Source organism: Augochlora pura, chromosome 10, assembly GCF_028453695.1.
Source record: "Augochlora pura isolate Apur16 chromosome 10, APUR_v2.2.1, whole genome shotgun sequence".
In the NCBI taxonomy this organism is placed as follows: Eukaryota; Metazoa; Arthropoda; class Insecta; order Hymenoptera; family Halictidae; genus Augochlora; species Augochlora pura.
Genome location: NC_135781.1, coordinates 23,446,225 through 23,460,701, shown reverse-complemented (window position 1 = coordinate 23,460,701; position 14,477 = coordinate 23,446,225). Strand labels below are relative to the sequence as shown.

The window sequence follows — 14,477 nt, the reverse complement described above, 5'->3', positions numbered from 1 at the left end:
TTGTCAAAATGGAAGTATTATTTTATTTAATAATATGGAAATTATTTAAATTGTACAAAATTTCTTTAATGTATTAGGTTGGGGAAAAAGTTCATAGCGTTTTTATATTTTCTTTTATTTTATAACGATTTGTTGCTGTTTGACAAAGTGTATAATATTCATTCAATAGAGCTGTTTCTTCTCTACAAAACTGTGCTAATAGTTATAACAATAAATTAATCCACTATGTATTCGCCTTTGTTAATTTCGTTAATCTCGTGAGGCACCCAGCCTCCCAATTTTTCGACAAATACCATTGAATGAAGATGATGAAGTCTTATGATCGCAGTTCATTTTTTCGGCCAATCCACGACTTGTTTGTTGACCGTACTTACGTACTTGTTCCCCAACCCAATATTTTCTACATGGTAAGTATGCAGTAAAGATTGTATGAAGAAAAAGAAATTTTCTAAAGAGTTGTTCATACAACTCTTAACATATGCACGAATTAATTCAAAACACTACATACAAATATAAATAAACACGAAAACCTATTAACTTGCTTTATTTATAATAAAGGTCATGAGGTAATATTTAATATAAAACTGTAGTACTAGTGCAGTGGACATGTTTACAATGTATATATTCATATTGTCATGGTAATAGATATACGTTATACAGCCTTTTAGCATTACTTTTTACAATTTATTGAATCCTAATTGTAACAATAAAAACATTATTCGATGTTTAAAGATTAGTCACTGGAAGATTTACTAACCGAATACTTTAATACTAGAACATGAATACTTCGAAAATCTAAATTAAGTATCAACTCACGTATGTTTGTACGCGTAATAATTATATTTATATTTTAATAGGAATAGTTAAAGTGTGTAATATCACATGTCGCGGAAGTACTCTTATTTACCAAACAGGTAAATATCTTATAGTTTATCAAAGTCAACTTTTCCTGAATTCATATTTTCGATCAACTGTGCAAACTTTTCATGACAACATTCGTTTTCTTGAACAAATGGCTGACCTTTCATATTTTGAACCCATTCAACCTGTAATCAATGTAGAATGTTAATTACATCTATATTTTAATATATTAAATATTGTAAAATGTACAATGAATTTATTAAAACATTTAACTCACTATATGTGTGAAACTACTGTTATCAGGACTCATTGGTTCCTTATAAATTAAAGACAAACTTTTCCTTCGTTCAACCCAGGGCCACATGAATATATCCAACATTCCAGGTTGAAAACCTTGAACAAAAAGTTACAATCAGGATAAAACATTTCTATAAAATCATTGTAAAATGGAAGGATTATGTACAAACCTCCAAAGAAAATAGTTCCACGTGTTTCTAATTCCTTCTCAAACTCTTTTAACAGACTTGATATTTCAACAATAATTTCATTCAATTTTCTTTTATCTTTACCATGTATACAATTTGAGAAAATTGTAGCAATCTGAAATTAGTAACCCACTGTTAATATGTAGTAATTGATTAATGGAATCTGTTATATAGATGTATAAAATAGAAATATAGATATTAAGTTATATTTAATTGTTATTACTTTGGAAAAATGGTCTAAGAGCTCCAAATCACGAGCCTTGGTTGCTTCATTATATAGAGGTGGTTCAGGGTATTTTTCATCCAAATAGTTTGCTATATCTATGGATTCTTTATAGACATGTTGCTTTTCATTATCGGTGACAACTAATGCTGGAACCTTACCCTCAGGATGAATCTAAAAATTGCAATAAATGAGTATTACACGTAATTGTTAGAGTAAAATTAGAATGTCAAAATATATATACAAACCTCAAAATACCATTCTGGCTTATTCATTAAGTTGATGTTAACAATGTCATGAGGAATTTTTTTATAAGACAATATTAACCGAATACGGTGGGCAAAAGGACAAAATTTCATACTATACAAACGTGCTTGTCCTTTTATTTCAGCTGGTTTCTGGGAGCCTAAACGATAATATTATTAATAAAAGCAAAATTGAATATTATGAATTACAAACTAATCTCGAAATGTATATAAAAACAAAATTTCAAATAATAATCGACATAAATGTACTTCAATTTACGATAAATTCCAAACAATTATTAACAATAAAAAAAGACTAATATATTTGCAGAAAAAAATGAACTATTTACCAGCTCCAAGATGTTCGCTGCTCATAGTTGAAAATTTTTTGTCAACCGATGATAGGAAAGTAATGTGATTCTTATGTTAATATAATGATCAATTTCAGCAAAAGTAAGTGTAAAAACAATTTATGCCGTCTGTCACTTGATTTTTTTTATTGGAAGAAAAGACAGAACTTTTTCCAAAAAATCACAAAGGGAAGTGCTTTTCAATCTGCAATAACGCTATAAACAGGCTGTGCGGAATTGCGGACGCAGAGGTGGAATGCTTTTACATAGACGAAACTACATTTCTAGTGCACATGTGTACGCGTTGCAAATATACGTATAACTGAAATTTACATGTGTGTACATACATAGGTAGCCTAGTTTGAAATCCATCAATAATGACAGACTATATAGAAGTAAAAATCAAACGATAAAGATATTTTGGTATTATTAACGAATTACATTAGTTCACCCGGAAGTAACAATATATGAAATAATAATATTTTTATATATTTAAGTAAGAAGATTTACAAATTCAATAAATTGCAATTTCCGCAGTGGTTTGTAAGGTGGCCGCCGCGATAGTGATGCCATCTATAATGGTAACTGTGTTAATTAATATACTCGTGTGATGTCCACCGACCTTTTTGCGCGACTTTGAATTCTCTGCTATATCCTCGTGTATACACGCGTGATATGATGAATAAATAGGTATCCGATAAGAGAAATTAATTAATATCTTACTTCCTGTTAATTATTTATGAATGTTAGCAATCAAAGAATATAGAATAGATTTTTTTAGAGATATTGTCATAAAAATTTCTATCACGTTTTCGTTTCGATTAAATAGGGACATAGTAAGTATTAAGCAAGAAACACGCAAGTGTTAAATCGCAATTTTATGTGTCGATAGTTAAAGATACAAGGACTAATGCTTTTATATTATTTAATAAAAATATGTGTGTATTACTTTAAGTATTAAAAATAGTAAACCTTTATTTTTGTATTTTTATAACAACTTTTTCTTAAAGTATTGTATATAATAATAAAATATTTTATAAATAAATCTATAACGCAGTTAATTAATAATAGTAACTATATTGTGTTATAACATCTAATATAGCTTTTCTTTCTGTCTTGTTCTTTATACCAATTTCAATTAAATCTTGATCAGTTAGAGACATAAACAACTCAAAATCAACCTATAAAAAATAAAATAGTTAAAATGACTTACAAAAATTTAGTCTTATTACAAATATTGTCTATACGTAAATCATCATTTTTGTAATGCTGAAGTCTAATACACTTACTTCTTGCTCAAGAAATAAAGGAATATGGTGGTCTAGCTCATGACATTGTAATAAAATACATAATTTTGTTTCTTCTGAATTTAAGATCATTCCTCTTGGTGGTGTTTTATAATGTGGTGGTGTCGGTGTATCTTCACCATACACATTTTCGTCCTTTAGATCTGCAGGTACATATGGTGAATGAACTGGACTGAATTCAGGAATGAAACTAAGAGTTGCATTAAGATCTTCTTCATCATTTTGTATATTCAAGTCTGGTGGTCGAATAGACTGTAATCTTCAGAACAGAAAAAATATTGAGTAAACACAGGGAAATTTTTCGATTAACCATTACAGTCTTCAATATACCTCTGCAATGGTCGTTCTGGTAAACATTTATCACGTTTTGACTGCTGTGTTAATTTTACATTTTCCTTTTCAATTAATGCTTCATATTTATTGTTTATTGTATTGATATTAACTTGACTGTTATCATCACTTTTAATGAAATAAATATTTGGAGATACTGGTAGACCTTCATCCAAGGTACAAGTCAGTTTTGGCGAGATTATACTGTATAAAGAAGGATCTGAATGCTTTGCTACTAAATTTAATTTAGAAGGCTTTATTTTTGGACACCGACTGGGATTTATTATGTTATTGTTATTAAAGTCATCGTTATTTTTTCCTGAAGTATGTAAAGCAACTTTAGATTTCTCAAAAGAATTTAAGAATGATATTATGTTGTCATTTTTATTTTCTTTATTATATTTTTTTTGAATATTATTTTCATCTGAATCACTTTCTATTTCTATAGGTATGTTATCTGAAATATCATTCCAATAATCTTCTACATCAACAATTTCTGCTAAATTTCGAATTTCTGGTACCATTGACAGTTTCATCATGACATGTGTATAGTCATCTATAAAAAAGGATAAAAAGTGTTATTACAAAAATATCTATGTACAGTACCATATATTACAGATGTTGCTCACTTATTCTAGAAATTTTAAATCCTAAATTTAACAATTGAAAAAATAAATTTTTATCATTTCTCATAGCAGCTATACAAAGCGGTGTGATATCATCGTGCATACAATTTTGTAATGCAGCTGGACATGCTTCATATACAGTTTGAAACATATCTACATCAATTGCAGCTGCTAATCCAAGAACAGACATTCCTACAAAATATTTTAGGATAAAAATAAAAATAAATTGATATCATTTTAAAACTTTACAAACTTAATTTGTAAAACTAAGAGATAAATATACTGACCAAGATAAGTTGATTCATTTACATTAACATTTTTTTCTAAAAGAAATTTAACTGTTTTAATATCTCTATTTCGAATTGCTATCATTAATGGTGTCCATCCAAATCTATTTTTTCTGTCAATCATACTGCAAGAGGTTTCTTTCTGTAAAATTTCTTTTGTAATGTTATAACAGTCATTCGCTGCACTAATATGTAACAAATTGTCTCCATAACAATTCACAGTATTTAATGTATAATCTAAAAGTAACAAAAATGAAATTTTTTAATTTCAGAAATTAATTAACAGAAATTTATTTTTGGTATACATTGATAAATAATTTAAATACCTTGTTCCTTCAATACTTTTATAATTTCTGCTTCTACGATCTCTCTTTTGTTAGAATTTCCTGATAGTTTAGTGTTATCTTTGCAAGACATTCTTATTATTATTAGAATAACAATGGTTTTCTTTAAAACAGTCGTAATTAATATCCTATAATATAATTTCTTTGCTAAATTATGTACATGTTTTTCACCTTCAAACTTGGAAAACGAAAGTGACCTCAAATTACATTGTTTTTCGTAAACTACTGTTTGTAAACTTCTCCTTCTGTATTAATTTCTGATTAAGATTTGTGCATATAGGCTGGAAAGGTGGAAACTGTTTAAAAAGCAAATACGCATAGCGATATTTGTTCATTTGCTAGATATTGTCATACATTTATATTTAACGTTATCATCGTAACATAGGCAGCTGGCATCATTTTACATGATGTGACATGTCCACTATTCAGAGGCCGTGTGAGATAAATACGTATATATAAAAAATGAAGAATAAAAATAGAAGACAACCGCTGTCTCCATTCCCCATCATCTTTCTTTAGGAAACGATAGTGGCGGCTCACAGCGAGTTCAACAGGCACTCTGCCGTGTGTGATACAAATCACAATCACAGGTAAAATCTTAGACTATCCGCCATTTTCATATGGTGCCCTAGTGCTGCTATCTGTTCTTTAAAAGGAGAATTACACTTAATATTTGAATTCGAAATCCAATACAGTATTACTACACACACCATAGAGAAAAACTCATATATCTACAGTAGTGGGCCCACTTCTACACATTTTTTGTGCTCCCACACATATCTGTACACTAAAAAATTAAACTAATAAAAATAAATAAAAAAAAATAAACCGCAGTTCACGATTAAACTATTCACTATTTCAGAATCGAAAAATTAGTAAATATTCTACGGACATCCTAAAATAAGGATGAAAAGCGTTTTTCTTAAAATTATCGCTGTCACATAGTAAAAAAAAATTCGGAAAATTCTCGCTTTAGGACTTGTTCATTCTGTTTGCTGGCTCGACTTCGCTGCAGCACATTGAAAGTTCCCTCGCTCGTCTCTCATTAGCCACTACTTTTGGTTAATAACTCGTAAACAAAACCGTGGATTGCATTTTCGTTAGGAAAAAAGTTACAATAATTTCAAAACCATATATATACTACAAATCATATTCAGTTTTATCCAGTATATCTTAAAAGCGATTTTCACGCCCGTTGTATCCCCAAGACTCTCCTTCTAAGATATCACACACCATATTCATTAATTACGTATTTATAAATATGTATATGTGTTGGATTTCTTAATGCTTCAATTTAGCGATAGAGTGAGACACTGGGACATCACACCAAGATGGCGAATACTCTTGATTCCCCTTACGTTTTTGATACCTCTTACCGTGACTCGGTACTGTTCTCATGGTTCATGTTGGAAGGGGAATCTGGCGCGTGAGGGGCCCCTCCTTTATCTCCCGTTTGTCTTCCGTGGACATGCTTGTTTCACATATCAATGTTGTTAAAAAGTTAGAACAATTCAAAATTTCAAACTCGATTTCTGTAAAATCATGATTTTTAAGTTGTACCGTTCTAGCTACAAATGAACCGTATGTGTATTAAGAATTAATATTGCGTTGAAAATATGGATAATATTAAACTCCATTCGGTATTTACATAATTTCCGCGAAAACTGTATGTATGCACTTGATTTTACGAAACTTTTTTTAGATACAGTATGGTGGCAGCACAGTCTCGTAAAATGTGACGTGCATGATAATTTCTGACAGCATTTGAATTTCATTTTACATATCGTGTGTCTATTTGTCTCTGAAAGTAAATTACTTTGTGAAATTGTGTAAGTACAGTTATCAGAAGTATTGCTGCAACACGTGAACAACGAATTTAGTGTGACTGTTGTAATTTAAAGTATAATTTACGGCAATAACTTGTAACCCAATGTAAGTAATTCTACATTAAGTACTAATTTTCTATAACTTTCTTGATTTAGCTTTGCCTTTTATTTCTGTGCATGTATTCCAAATTAATGTTATATTATAGGTTTTTTTCCGATATTTTTGTTATTTCTGTTACGGCAGAAGCTTCTGTTAGGTTAACATTCAGACGACGCCGAGATCATATTTTTTGGGGTGGGGGCAGTAATTAAGAGAATGTGGATAGGGAACACGAGTATATGTATATCGACACCGTTAGCGGATAATTTTTTCGAATTTCAATTAATTCGATTCGTACACGCTATCGTCTATAAAAATTCATGTACGTTAAATGCCTATGAATTTTTCGGTATACCAATATGTATCACTGATTTTTCTTGCAACAATACAATATGGAATATTGATAAGCTAAGAATGTACAATTAGAGATTTTTTTTCATTATTCAAAAGTTTTAATCAACTAACTTACAACTTATTGTTTAGAATGGGAAGCAGCAGCCAGTTGTATAGTCTCTCTTGGGGAGAATTTAATTCTTCGTTGGCATCTGCAGTGCAGCTATTAAGAGGTCACGGCGATTTGGTGGATGTTACTTTGGCTGCCGGTGGACGTAGTTTTCCTGCACACAAAATAGTTCTCTGTGCAGCTAGTCCTTTTCTGCTAGATTTATTAAAGGTTTTATTTTAACTGCGATTAGTATTAATACATTGGCAACCATTTAAAATAATGTGCATAAATTTTTTTCTAAATATTGACAAAAGAGCTTATTTTTCATGGTCGGCAAAGTGTTAATGCAATTATTTATCATTTTTCAATAACATGTATTGTGATCGGAAATATATAATTCAGTAATTGATTCTATTTTATGTAATTAGAGCACACCGTGTCAGCATCCAGTGGTTATGCTAGCTGGTATAGGTGCAGACGATTTAGAATCTTTATTGGAGTTTGTATATCGAGGCGAAGTAAGCGTAGAACCGTCTCAATTGCCATCACTGCTGCAAGCTGCTCATTGTCTTTGTATTCATGGATTAACGCCGCCTACTATATTAACCGAAGTATGTCTTGCAAATTAAACAAATAAAAGTAGTTTCTTTATGCTTCTGTATTATCTCGTATAATATTGATAATATTGAGCTAATGAATTGTGTTCATATAGAATGGGGAGGAGGTACCAGTATCTGCAATACCTACGCCAAACGAAACTTCGTCAAAAGAAACCTCCAGTCCTTACTTTCCATTAAAACGAAGAAAGAAAAGGAGAAAGTCTTCCTCGTCTTCCGGAAAATGGCCACGTAGTGGGAGCAACGTCGATAACGAAAATAAGCATATAGGTGATCATAAGGACGACGACAATACCGAACATGGTGATGACACAGGTAAGAAATATATAATGTTCTATTCATTCTTTCTGAAAAGGACAAGGTTTTTAGAAGAAAAATGGTAAGAGTAACACATGTAGTAAGTAACACATGTTTTGTTGTAACTTAATACAAAATATTTATCGTAATAAACGGCAACGTTTTTCTGTTAGCATTTTTCACAATCGTTTTGTGTTTATTGATTTTCGAATTGCATAGATATTCGAATGATTTAATGAATTTGGTTTGGATAGAGGAAAGAAACGAAAAATTGGAATAATCATTTTTAACTCGAATGGAAGATTCAACGTTGATAAATGTGTTTTGTGTCCGATATATATTATTTTAGTGTGCGACCGAGCATAAAATTAGTCTACGTATATGTATACATATACATATATATATATTATGTATGGCTTTGGGTTGTAAGATAAGGAAGGTTTCAGTGTTTTGATATTCGAAAACGGACACAAGCACAACCATCGATCGGGTTGAACTGCGGCTAATCGATGCACACCAGGATAATGCTATTCGGATAGAAGATAGAAGTTAGAAGTTAGAAATACCGTTCAAAGAGAATACTATCAGTTCAGCCCTGCAATGGTAATGCTGTGTTTGTGTCTGTTAGCAGCCAGCGATCGATTGGAATATTCGAATCATCGGAGTTGTCATTCGCCTCGTGCTCAAGAAGCGCAACCGATCTCGATGTCGACAGAAAATTCTCAAGCAGGACCACATCAGGATCAAATATCGGATAACGAGTCGCATCTGCACACTTTAATGCCGATGCAGCCGTACTCTCCACTGCATATACCACAATTTCCCGGGCCTCTCGGTATGGGTTTTCCCCCTGGAATACCACTGCCGTTGGTTAGCCAGGGCTCAACTGCTGGGACGGCGTCCTGCGGGCTAACTGGGAACATGAATTTGTCGAAAATACGCGGGGCATCCGATTGTCCAGGCGTTTGTCCGCTCTGTGGTGCCACGTTACGGCAAGCGAGAAATCTTCGGAGACACCTGTTATCCTCTTGCAAATATCGGTTTAGTAGTAATTCAGTTCAGAGTTCCCCGGCCGACACGATGATGATCGAAATAAAGCCCGAGGTCGAGCTGCCCGGTTACAATGAGCAATCGATGACCTACGGGACCGACAGCGGCAGTAGTACCTGTGAGCAAATCGTTTGCAAGCCCAGTCCACTTCCTTCCCCGACCTCGCAAGGGCCGAACGTTGTCTCACCTCAAAGCAACGTCTCCTCGCCAACTATTGCCAGATGAATCGACAGATGATTCAACCGTTTCAACTGGATAAATTCAATGCGAACAGAATTGTTCTTTGGTTCTGTTACTGTGATTCGGGGTCTACCTTACCGTTAACTTACCTTTTTTTCAGTGATCCTCAGTGACACTTTTGTTTCGCACTGATACACTACGGTGAGAGGGGTAATGCTGACGCTGGGAAAAAATATGAAGTACATTTCAGTGAATCTTAAATTAAGGTTGTGACTGACTCGGGGGTCGGATCATTTCTCTATAGGAAGAAATTTTCATTGGAACAAAATGAAAGTAGGAAATACCGATAAGAAGTCTGTCTAGAATACAATGAATTTCGATACAGCGTCGTGTAACGATTATATTTTCGTAATGTAACGAGCATTATGGTTTTATTTCTGTTACTTTTACTGTGTTTCAGAATCTGTTTATACGATAATAAAACAAGTTCAAATTGTTTATCAGCTTATTGTATTCTCATTAGTATCACTGTTTGTTCCTTTATTCGTATCCTTAGAGTTTCATTAATTTTAGTTTATATTATTATGTAGCGTATTCGATGGTGACATTTGCATCTCTGCACGTACATAGCTCAATGAACGATAATCTAGAATGTAGTTGAATCGTACGATGTAACAATATAAAGCTGAAACGAATGTATATTTACACACCGGTAACGACATTTTGTAACCGATCATTTTTTCAATGAAAGTTTCTTTCTACGGAAAAGCAATAATATAGAAACATCAATTGAATTTTCACAGACAAGTTGTAGACTCAATTAAATTTCTATGGATTGTGAGTTTGGATATCTGCGGTATCATCTTTTATTGGTAACTTCATTTAAGCAAGTGCAATCATTTTTTTTTGTATCATTCGAATGTACTTACGCGAATCAATAATATTGAAATATTATCTTGAATTGAGCGTCTAAAGAGATGGAATCGACTGAATGTTATTTTAAACGGTTTGATAGCACGAATTCGTTGTTACATTACTCGTATAGTTTATTTTATATTTTATTTCCATCTCGATGGTTTTTTTATCAAGATTTTTCTACGAACCCAGAAACATTTCGTGTGGAACAGTTATAAACAAATCTTCCAGGTTAGCGAGTAAGAATTAGAGTATTATAGGGGATAACAGGAATAGCGTTCGATAAGAAAGTTATGCATAGTGACAGCGATGGTATTTGCAAAGTACTTGGACGGTTTTTATACCTTTCGAATATTCGTTTATGCGATGATTCCCTTACGGATCGAATCTACATATGTCATCTCTGAATAATGAACGTGCGGATAGAATTCGGATGCCTATCCAGTATTCGTTAAATATATGATTGTTTGCCAGCATCATTGAAGTTTTTATCGTCATCGACATCGTAAACTGTTTTAATAAATTCTTTTACTGGTGGAAAAGTCAAGTTCCTAGATACATAATTTATTCGTTTCGTAATTATCGATAGACGGACTGACGTTTCGTTTCACAAACAATTCGTCTATATCGAAGTGCGTATTTTGCGTTGACGTACCTAATCGACGTTAGGTAACGGAGTTTCTCAAGGGGATAGTAAAGATTTATTTTCATCTAAAGCATTACTATTCTTGGAAATAAAAATCATTATATACAACACTTTTGACAATCAATCATTTTTAAACAACGTCAACCACGAAGGCGGGTCACAGGAAGAAACGTTCCTGCGACTCTTCTCATGTTCTCAAGGGGTTACATATGCTTAGCTTCTTTTTTTCATACAATATAGAATTATGCGAGCAGTATATTTTTTCAGTTAATTCGTGTGTACATAGATGTATGGTGTACAATGTAAATACGTAGCCCCTCGAGCCAGTTTCGTTTTTACGGAATTAATTCTAGGAGATGGATTGTCCAAGGCAAGAAGCATGTCCGATCAACCGGCGTCTTGTCCACTGTGCGGCGCAATTTTACGCCAGTCACGAAATCTGCGAAGACATTTAGAGCTTCTGCACTTCGGATATGGTAGCAACGGTAAACCCGGTGTACACTCCAGACACCGAAGGACCGACAGGACAAATGATCTTGTACGATCCACGTTAGCGTTTATATGTCCGCCGCACATCACGAGGACCGATCATTCAAGAACTATTGAGAATACTGACTTCTCGACATCTCTTTCTATTGCTTCGACTCTCGCCTCCAGCATCTCAGGTGAAAAAACATAATTAAAGCTACGAAACACGGAACGATTGATACACTAATAGTAAGAAAATCGCTAAAATTGATTTTCAACGACATTCGATACGAATGATTCTCAGGATTCTCTATACAAAGATAGTCCAAAATTCATTGAAGAAATACCAAGGAACAACAATTGGCAGATCACAATATCTGTAACAGTATATTCAACGATACTGTATCAATCTTCCTCTATATGTACATGTATGTATATGTATTTTTTGCCCGATGCTTTCTATTTCAAAGTAATACTTTTATTTCGAAATTTTTACTTACGAAACAAAGATCATACGATTACAGAATTTGTTTACTTTCTATCTTTTTGGTAGTCCTCCCACATACACACATTGCGACATTTGGTGAGATAATGATTATAAAAATATTATTAATTTCACTTCATTTTTAAGCATAATTATATTTCGTTATTTTTGAAATATTATTGTACGTTTTTGACTAAAAGATGAATAATTATCAGCTTTATGCGTTACAATATGAAGCAAAGAGTGCATATACAATGTCATTCAAAAAAATAAATTCAATATTTTATTGTATAGCCGGCGGAGAAATGATAGACTATTGTTGGAAACATTTTTTTTTGTCCGATTAACAGAAGTTCTCGATGAAATGTGTGCAGAAGATAAGGAAACAGTTTGTGTACAATGGATACCTTTTGATCCTCGATCCTGCGATCGCTTTCAGGACGTATACACGAGAGTTGCGCAATTAAAGCGTCTTAATGTGTTTATGCTTAGCAGGTTTCGCAGGACCAAGCTCGAATTCGGTCGCAACTGGAGATCAAGGTGCGAGTTCTGCGCTACTTCCAGCACCAGGCTCGTCTGCCACTTCCACGGCTTCAGTTAATAACGGAATGTACCCATATTCGTCGGACAATAACGTCAATATGTTGAATTGTGTGTCACCTTCGCAATCGTCTCTGCCGCCATCGTCTCTTTCTTCTTCACACGACGTGCTCCGATACGGCGAGATCTTGAGGGCCGGTATTGCGTATCACGATTTCTCGAGATAGTGTGTGAAATAAATACAGGATACAGCAAGTCGGTGTTACTTCACCCTCTTCGTCGATTTCTTCTTTTTTAGTATAACGCTGCATTGATATTAACGAAGAATGAGGATTTATCGGCAGCAGGTCAAACGTTATTTTAAGAAACTATTGGTTTTATTCTCGTAGCCGGAGCTTGATCGTTTGATGTCGATGTAGAACATTATTACATTAGAAGTATGTAGCTAAGAACGCGCGAGATAATTAAATTATCTCTTAATGATTAACCATTCGAATCATTTTTTAAGCTATACAGTAAAATTAATGGTCACGTGTTATGTGTGGAAACTGGAATAGCAATTCCTTAAGGGCATATTCTAGTGTGAACATTTGCGAAGAATACTTATTTATAGTATCCTAACTTGGGAAAAATAATTATAAACAAATGTAAATTATTAATGAAATTTACAAAATATTATTTTCATTATTTAATGAATTCAAAACGTGTCTATTTATTTATTTGTAGTATTTTTATCATAATTTCACTGTGCGAAACTATTGTAAAATATTAAATATTATTGAAAACTATTGCAAAGTATTACAAATTACTGAGAATAGTAAGAGAAACTAAAATAACACTTAAAGACTACTCAAAACGATTTTATATCTTGGTTTTGTCTCATTTAATAAGTCACAACTCTATATGTATAAAGAATAATATTTCATTCACTGTGTTTTATTTTGGTTTATACATCGCAGTACAAAAAATTATGTAAAAGCTCAACAAAAACCTTTAAGGTTTTCAATGACGTAAAAAAGAACATCGATACTCATAAAAGTGTCTGTGAAGAAAAAAACATCTCCATTGCATAATATTGAACCTAAGCACCAAGCGATAATGGAGAAACGGGTGTACAGAAAAAGTAGTACTACAAAAGCCTTTACTTTCAATGCAGAATGTGTCACACGAGTACATAAATAAAAGATAATACTGGTACAGTGTTTTCTTATATTTTGATCAGCTTTTTGAACCTAATACTTTACTGTGCAGTGTCCATAATATCTCAAAAGCGGCTTAAAATATATGTGCGTACGCCGAAGCGCGTATACAACTACAGTCCGAATTAGTAGAATTATTTCAAAATCTTTATTCTAAATATTTGTTTCAAGTCTCTGAATGTTAATAAAATATGAGAAATTCAACGCTTAAACTTCAAAGTGCCGCTATTTTTTTAAATATCAACTTATTCTTCCATTTCAGTTCCTATTTATTAACCAAACTCACCCAGATTAAGAATCCTCGTGTTTTTTCATTTTAGATATATAGAATATGTCGAGAATCACGGACACTACGGAATACGTAGCATTTTTTGCTACGAATTTTGATCTTTCTTAACAGAAATGATATTGGAATTTTAGAAAGAATGGAAAATTAGAAATCATATTGGAATATGTGTAAAAGTACTCAAAATGTTTTTACTACAAAATGTGTTTGTAAATAAAATTCCGAATAAACATTACAAAAAGAAAAAAACGCGTTTCACATTAGAATACTGTCTTGATTGTAATGTATTTATCTTGATCATGATTCGTGATTTGGATGACTGAAAACGGTAATAATATCATTGCACAACAGGATTCAAGGATACAT

General features: G+C 32.6%; 3 protein-coding genes across 8 annotated transcripts; 1 reads left to right on the top strand and 2 right to left on the bottom strand.

Annotated features, from left to right (window-relative positions):
- Nucleotides 1–37: 37 nt before the first annotated feature.
- LOC144476261 (pyrimidodiazepine synthase) lies at nt 38–2,464 on the bottom strand. Its single transcript, XM_078192966.1, has 6 exons — nt 2,165–2,464; nt 1,818–1,975; nt 1,570–1,743; nt 1,329–1,461; nt 1,139–1,254; nt 38–1,046 (listed from the first exon to the last, which is right to left on the bottom strand). Exons 1-6 carry the CDS (start codon nt 2,187–2,189, stop codon nt 924–926), a joined length of 729 nt encoding a protein of 242 aa, XP_078049092.1. The 5' UTR covers nt 2,190–2,464; the 3' UTR covers nt 38–923.
- Nucleotides 2,465–2,963: 499 nt separating this feature from the next.
- Nucleotides 2,964–5,718, bottom strand: LOC144475837 (uncharacterized). Of its 2 annotated transcripts, none has more exons than XM_078192152.1 (7): nt 5,230–5,718; nt 5,041–5,161; nt 4,715–4,951; nt 4,431–4,619; nt 3,802–4,357; nt 3,454–3,730; nt 2,964–3,345 (listed from the first exon to the last, which is right to left on the bottom strand). In XM_078192152.1, exons 2-7 carry the CDS (start codon nt 5,129–5,131, stop codon nt 3,226–3,228), a joined length of 1,470 nt encoding a protein of 489 aa, XP_078048278.1. In that variant the 5' UTR covers nt 5,132–5,161; nt 5,230–5,718; the 3' UTR covers nt 2,964–3,225. The 2 variants fall into 2 exon arrangements, with proteins under 2 accessions (XP_078048278.1, XP_078048277.1); XM_078192151.1 differs by having other exon boundaries at nt 5,041–5,339; nt 5,413–5,718.
- Nucleotides 5,719–6,778: 1,060 nt separating this feature from the next.
- On the top strand, nt 6,779–14,023 carry LOC144476527 (uncharacterized). 5 transcript variants are annotated; one of them, XM_078193607.1, is made up of 6 exons: nt 6,779–6,990; nt 7,468–7,657; nt 7,858–8,040; nt 8,142–8,361; nt 11,488–11,799; nt 12,582–14,023. In XM_078193607.1, the coding sequence occupies exons 2-6, from the start codon at nt 7,469–7,471 to the stop codon at nt 12,851–12,853; spliced, it is 1,176 nt and encodes a 391-aa protein (XP_078049733.1). In that variant the 5' UTR covers nt 6,779–6,990; nt 7,468; the 3' UTR covers nt 12,854–14,023. The 5 variants fall into 5 exon arrangements, with proteins under 5 accessions (XP_078049733.1, XP_078049732.1, XP_078049731.1 ...); XM_078193606.1 differs by having other exon boundaries at nt 12,579–14,023; XM_078193605.1 differs by lacking the exons at nt 11,488–11,799; nt 12,582–14,023 and adding an exon at nt 8,975–11,475.
- Nucleotides 14,024–14,477: the final 454 nt, after the last annotated feature.

Bases quoted from the DNA above. Each gene is read 5' to 3' on its own strand.
- LOC144475837 (XM_078192152.1), bottom strand. From the start codon at position 5,131: ATGTCTTGCAAAGATAACACTAAACTATCAGGAAATTCTAACAAAAGA. The intron at 4,358-4,430 runs GTGAGCAACATC...CCTTTTTTATAG, and splicing joins ATTTAAAATTTCTAGAATAA to ATGACTATACACATGTCATG. The intron at 3,731-3,801 runs GTATATTGAAGA...TCTGTTCTGAAG, and splicing joins CCAGAACGACCATTGCAGAG to ATTACAGTCTATTCGACCAC.
- LOC144476527 (XM_078193603.1), top strand. From the start codon at position 7,469: ATGGGAAGCAGCAGCCAGTTGTATAGTCTCTCTTGGGGAGAATTTAAT. The intron at 7,658-7,857 runs GTTTTATTTTAA...TTATGTAATTAG, and splicing joins TTCTGCTAGATTTATTAAAG to AGCACACCGTGTCAGCATCC. The intron at 8,041-8,141 runs GTATGTCTTGCA...GTGTTCATATAG, and splicing joins CGCCTACTATATTAACCGAA to AATGGGGAGGAGGTACCAGT.
- LOC144476261 (XM_078192966.1), bottom strand. From the start codon at position 2,189: ATGAGCAGCGAACATCTTGGAGCTG. The intron at 1,744-1,817 runs GTTTGTATATAT...TGCAATTTTTAG, and splicing joins AGCCAGAATGGTATTTTGAG to ATTCATCCTGAGGGTAAGGT. The intron at 1,462-1,569 runs GTAATAACAATT...TACTAATTTCAG, and splicing joins TCTTAGACCATTTTTCCAAA to ATTGCTACAATTTTCTCAAA.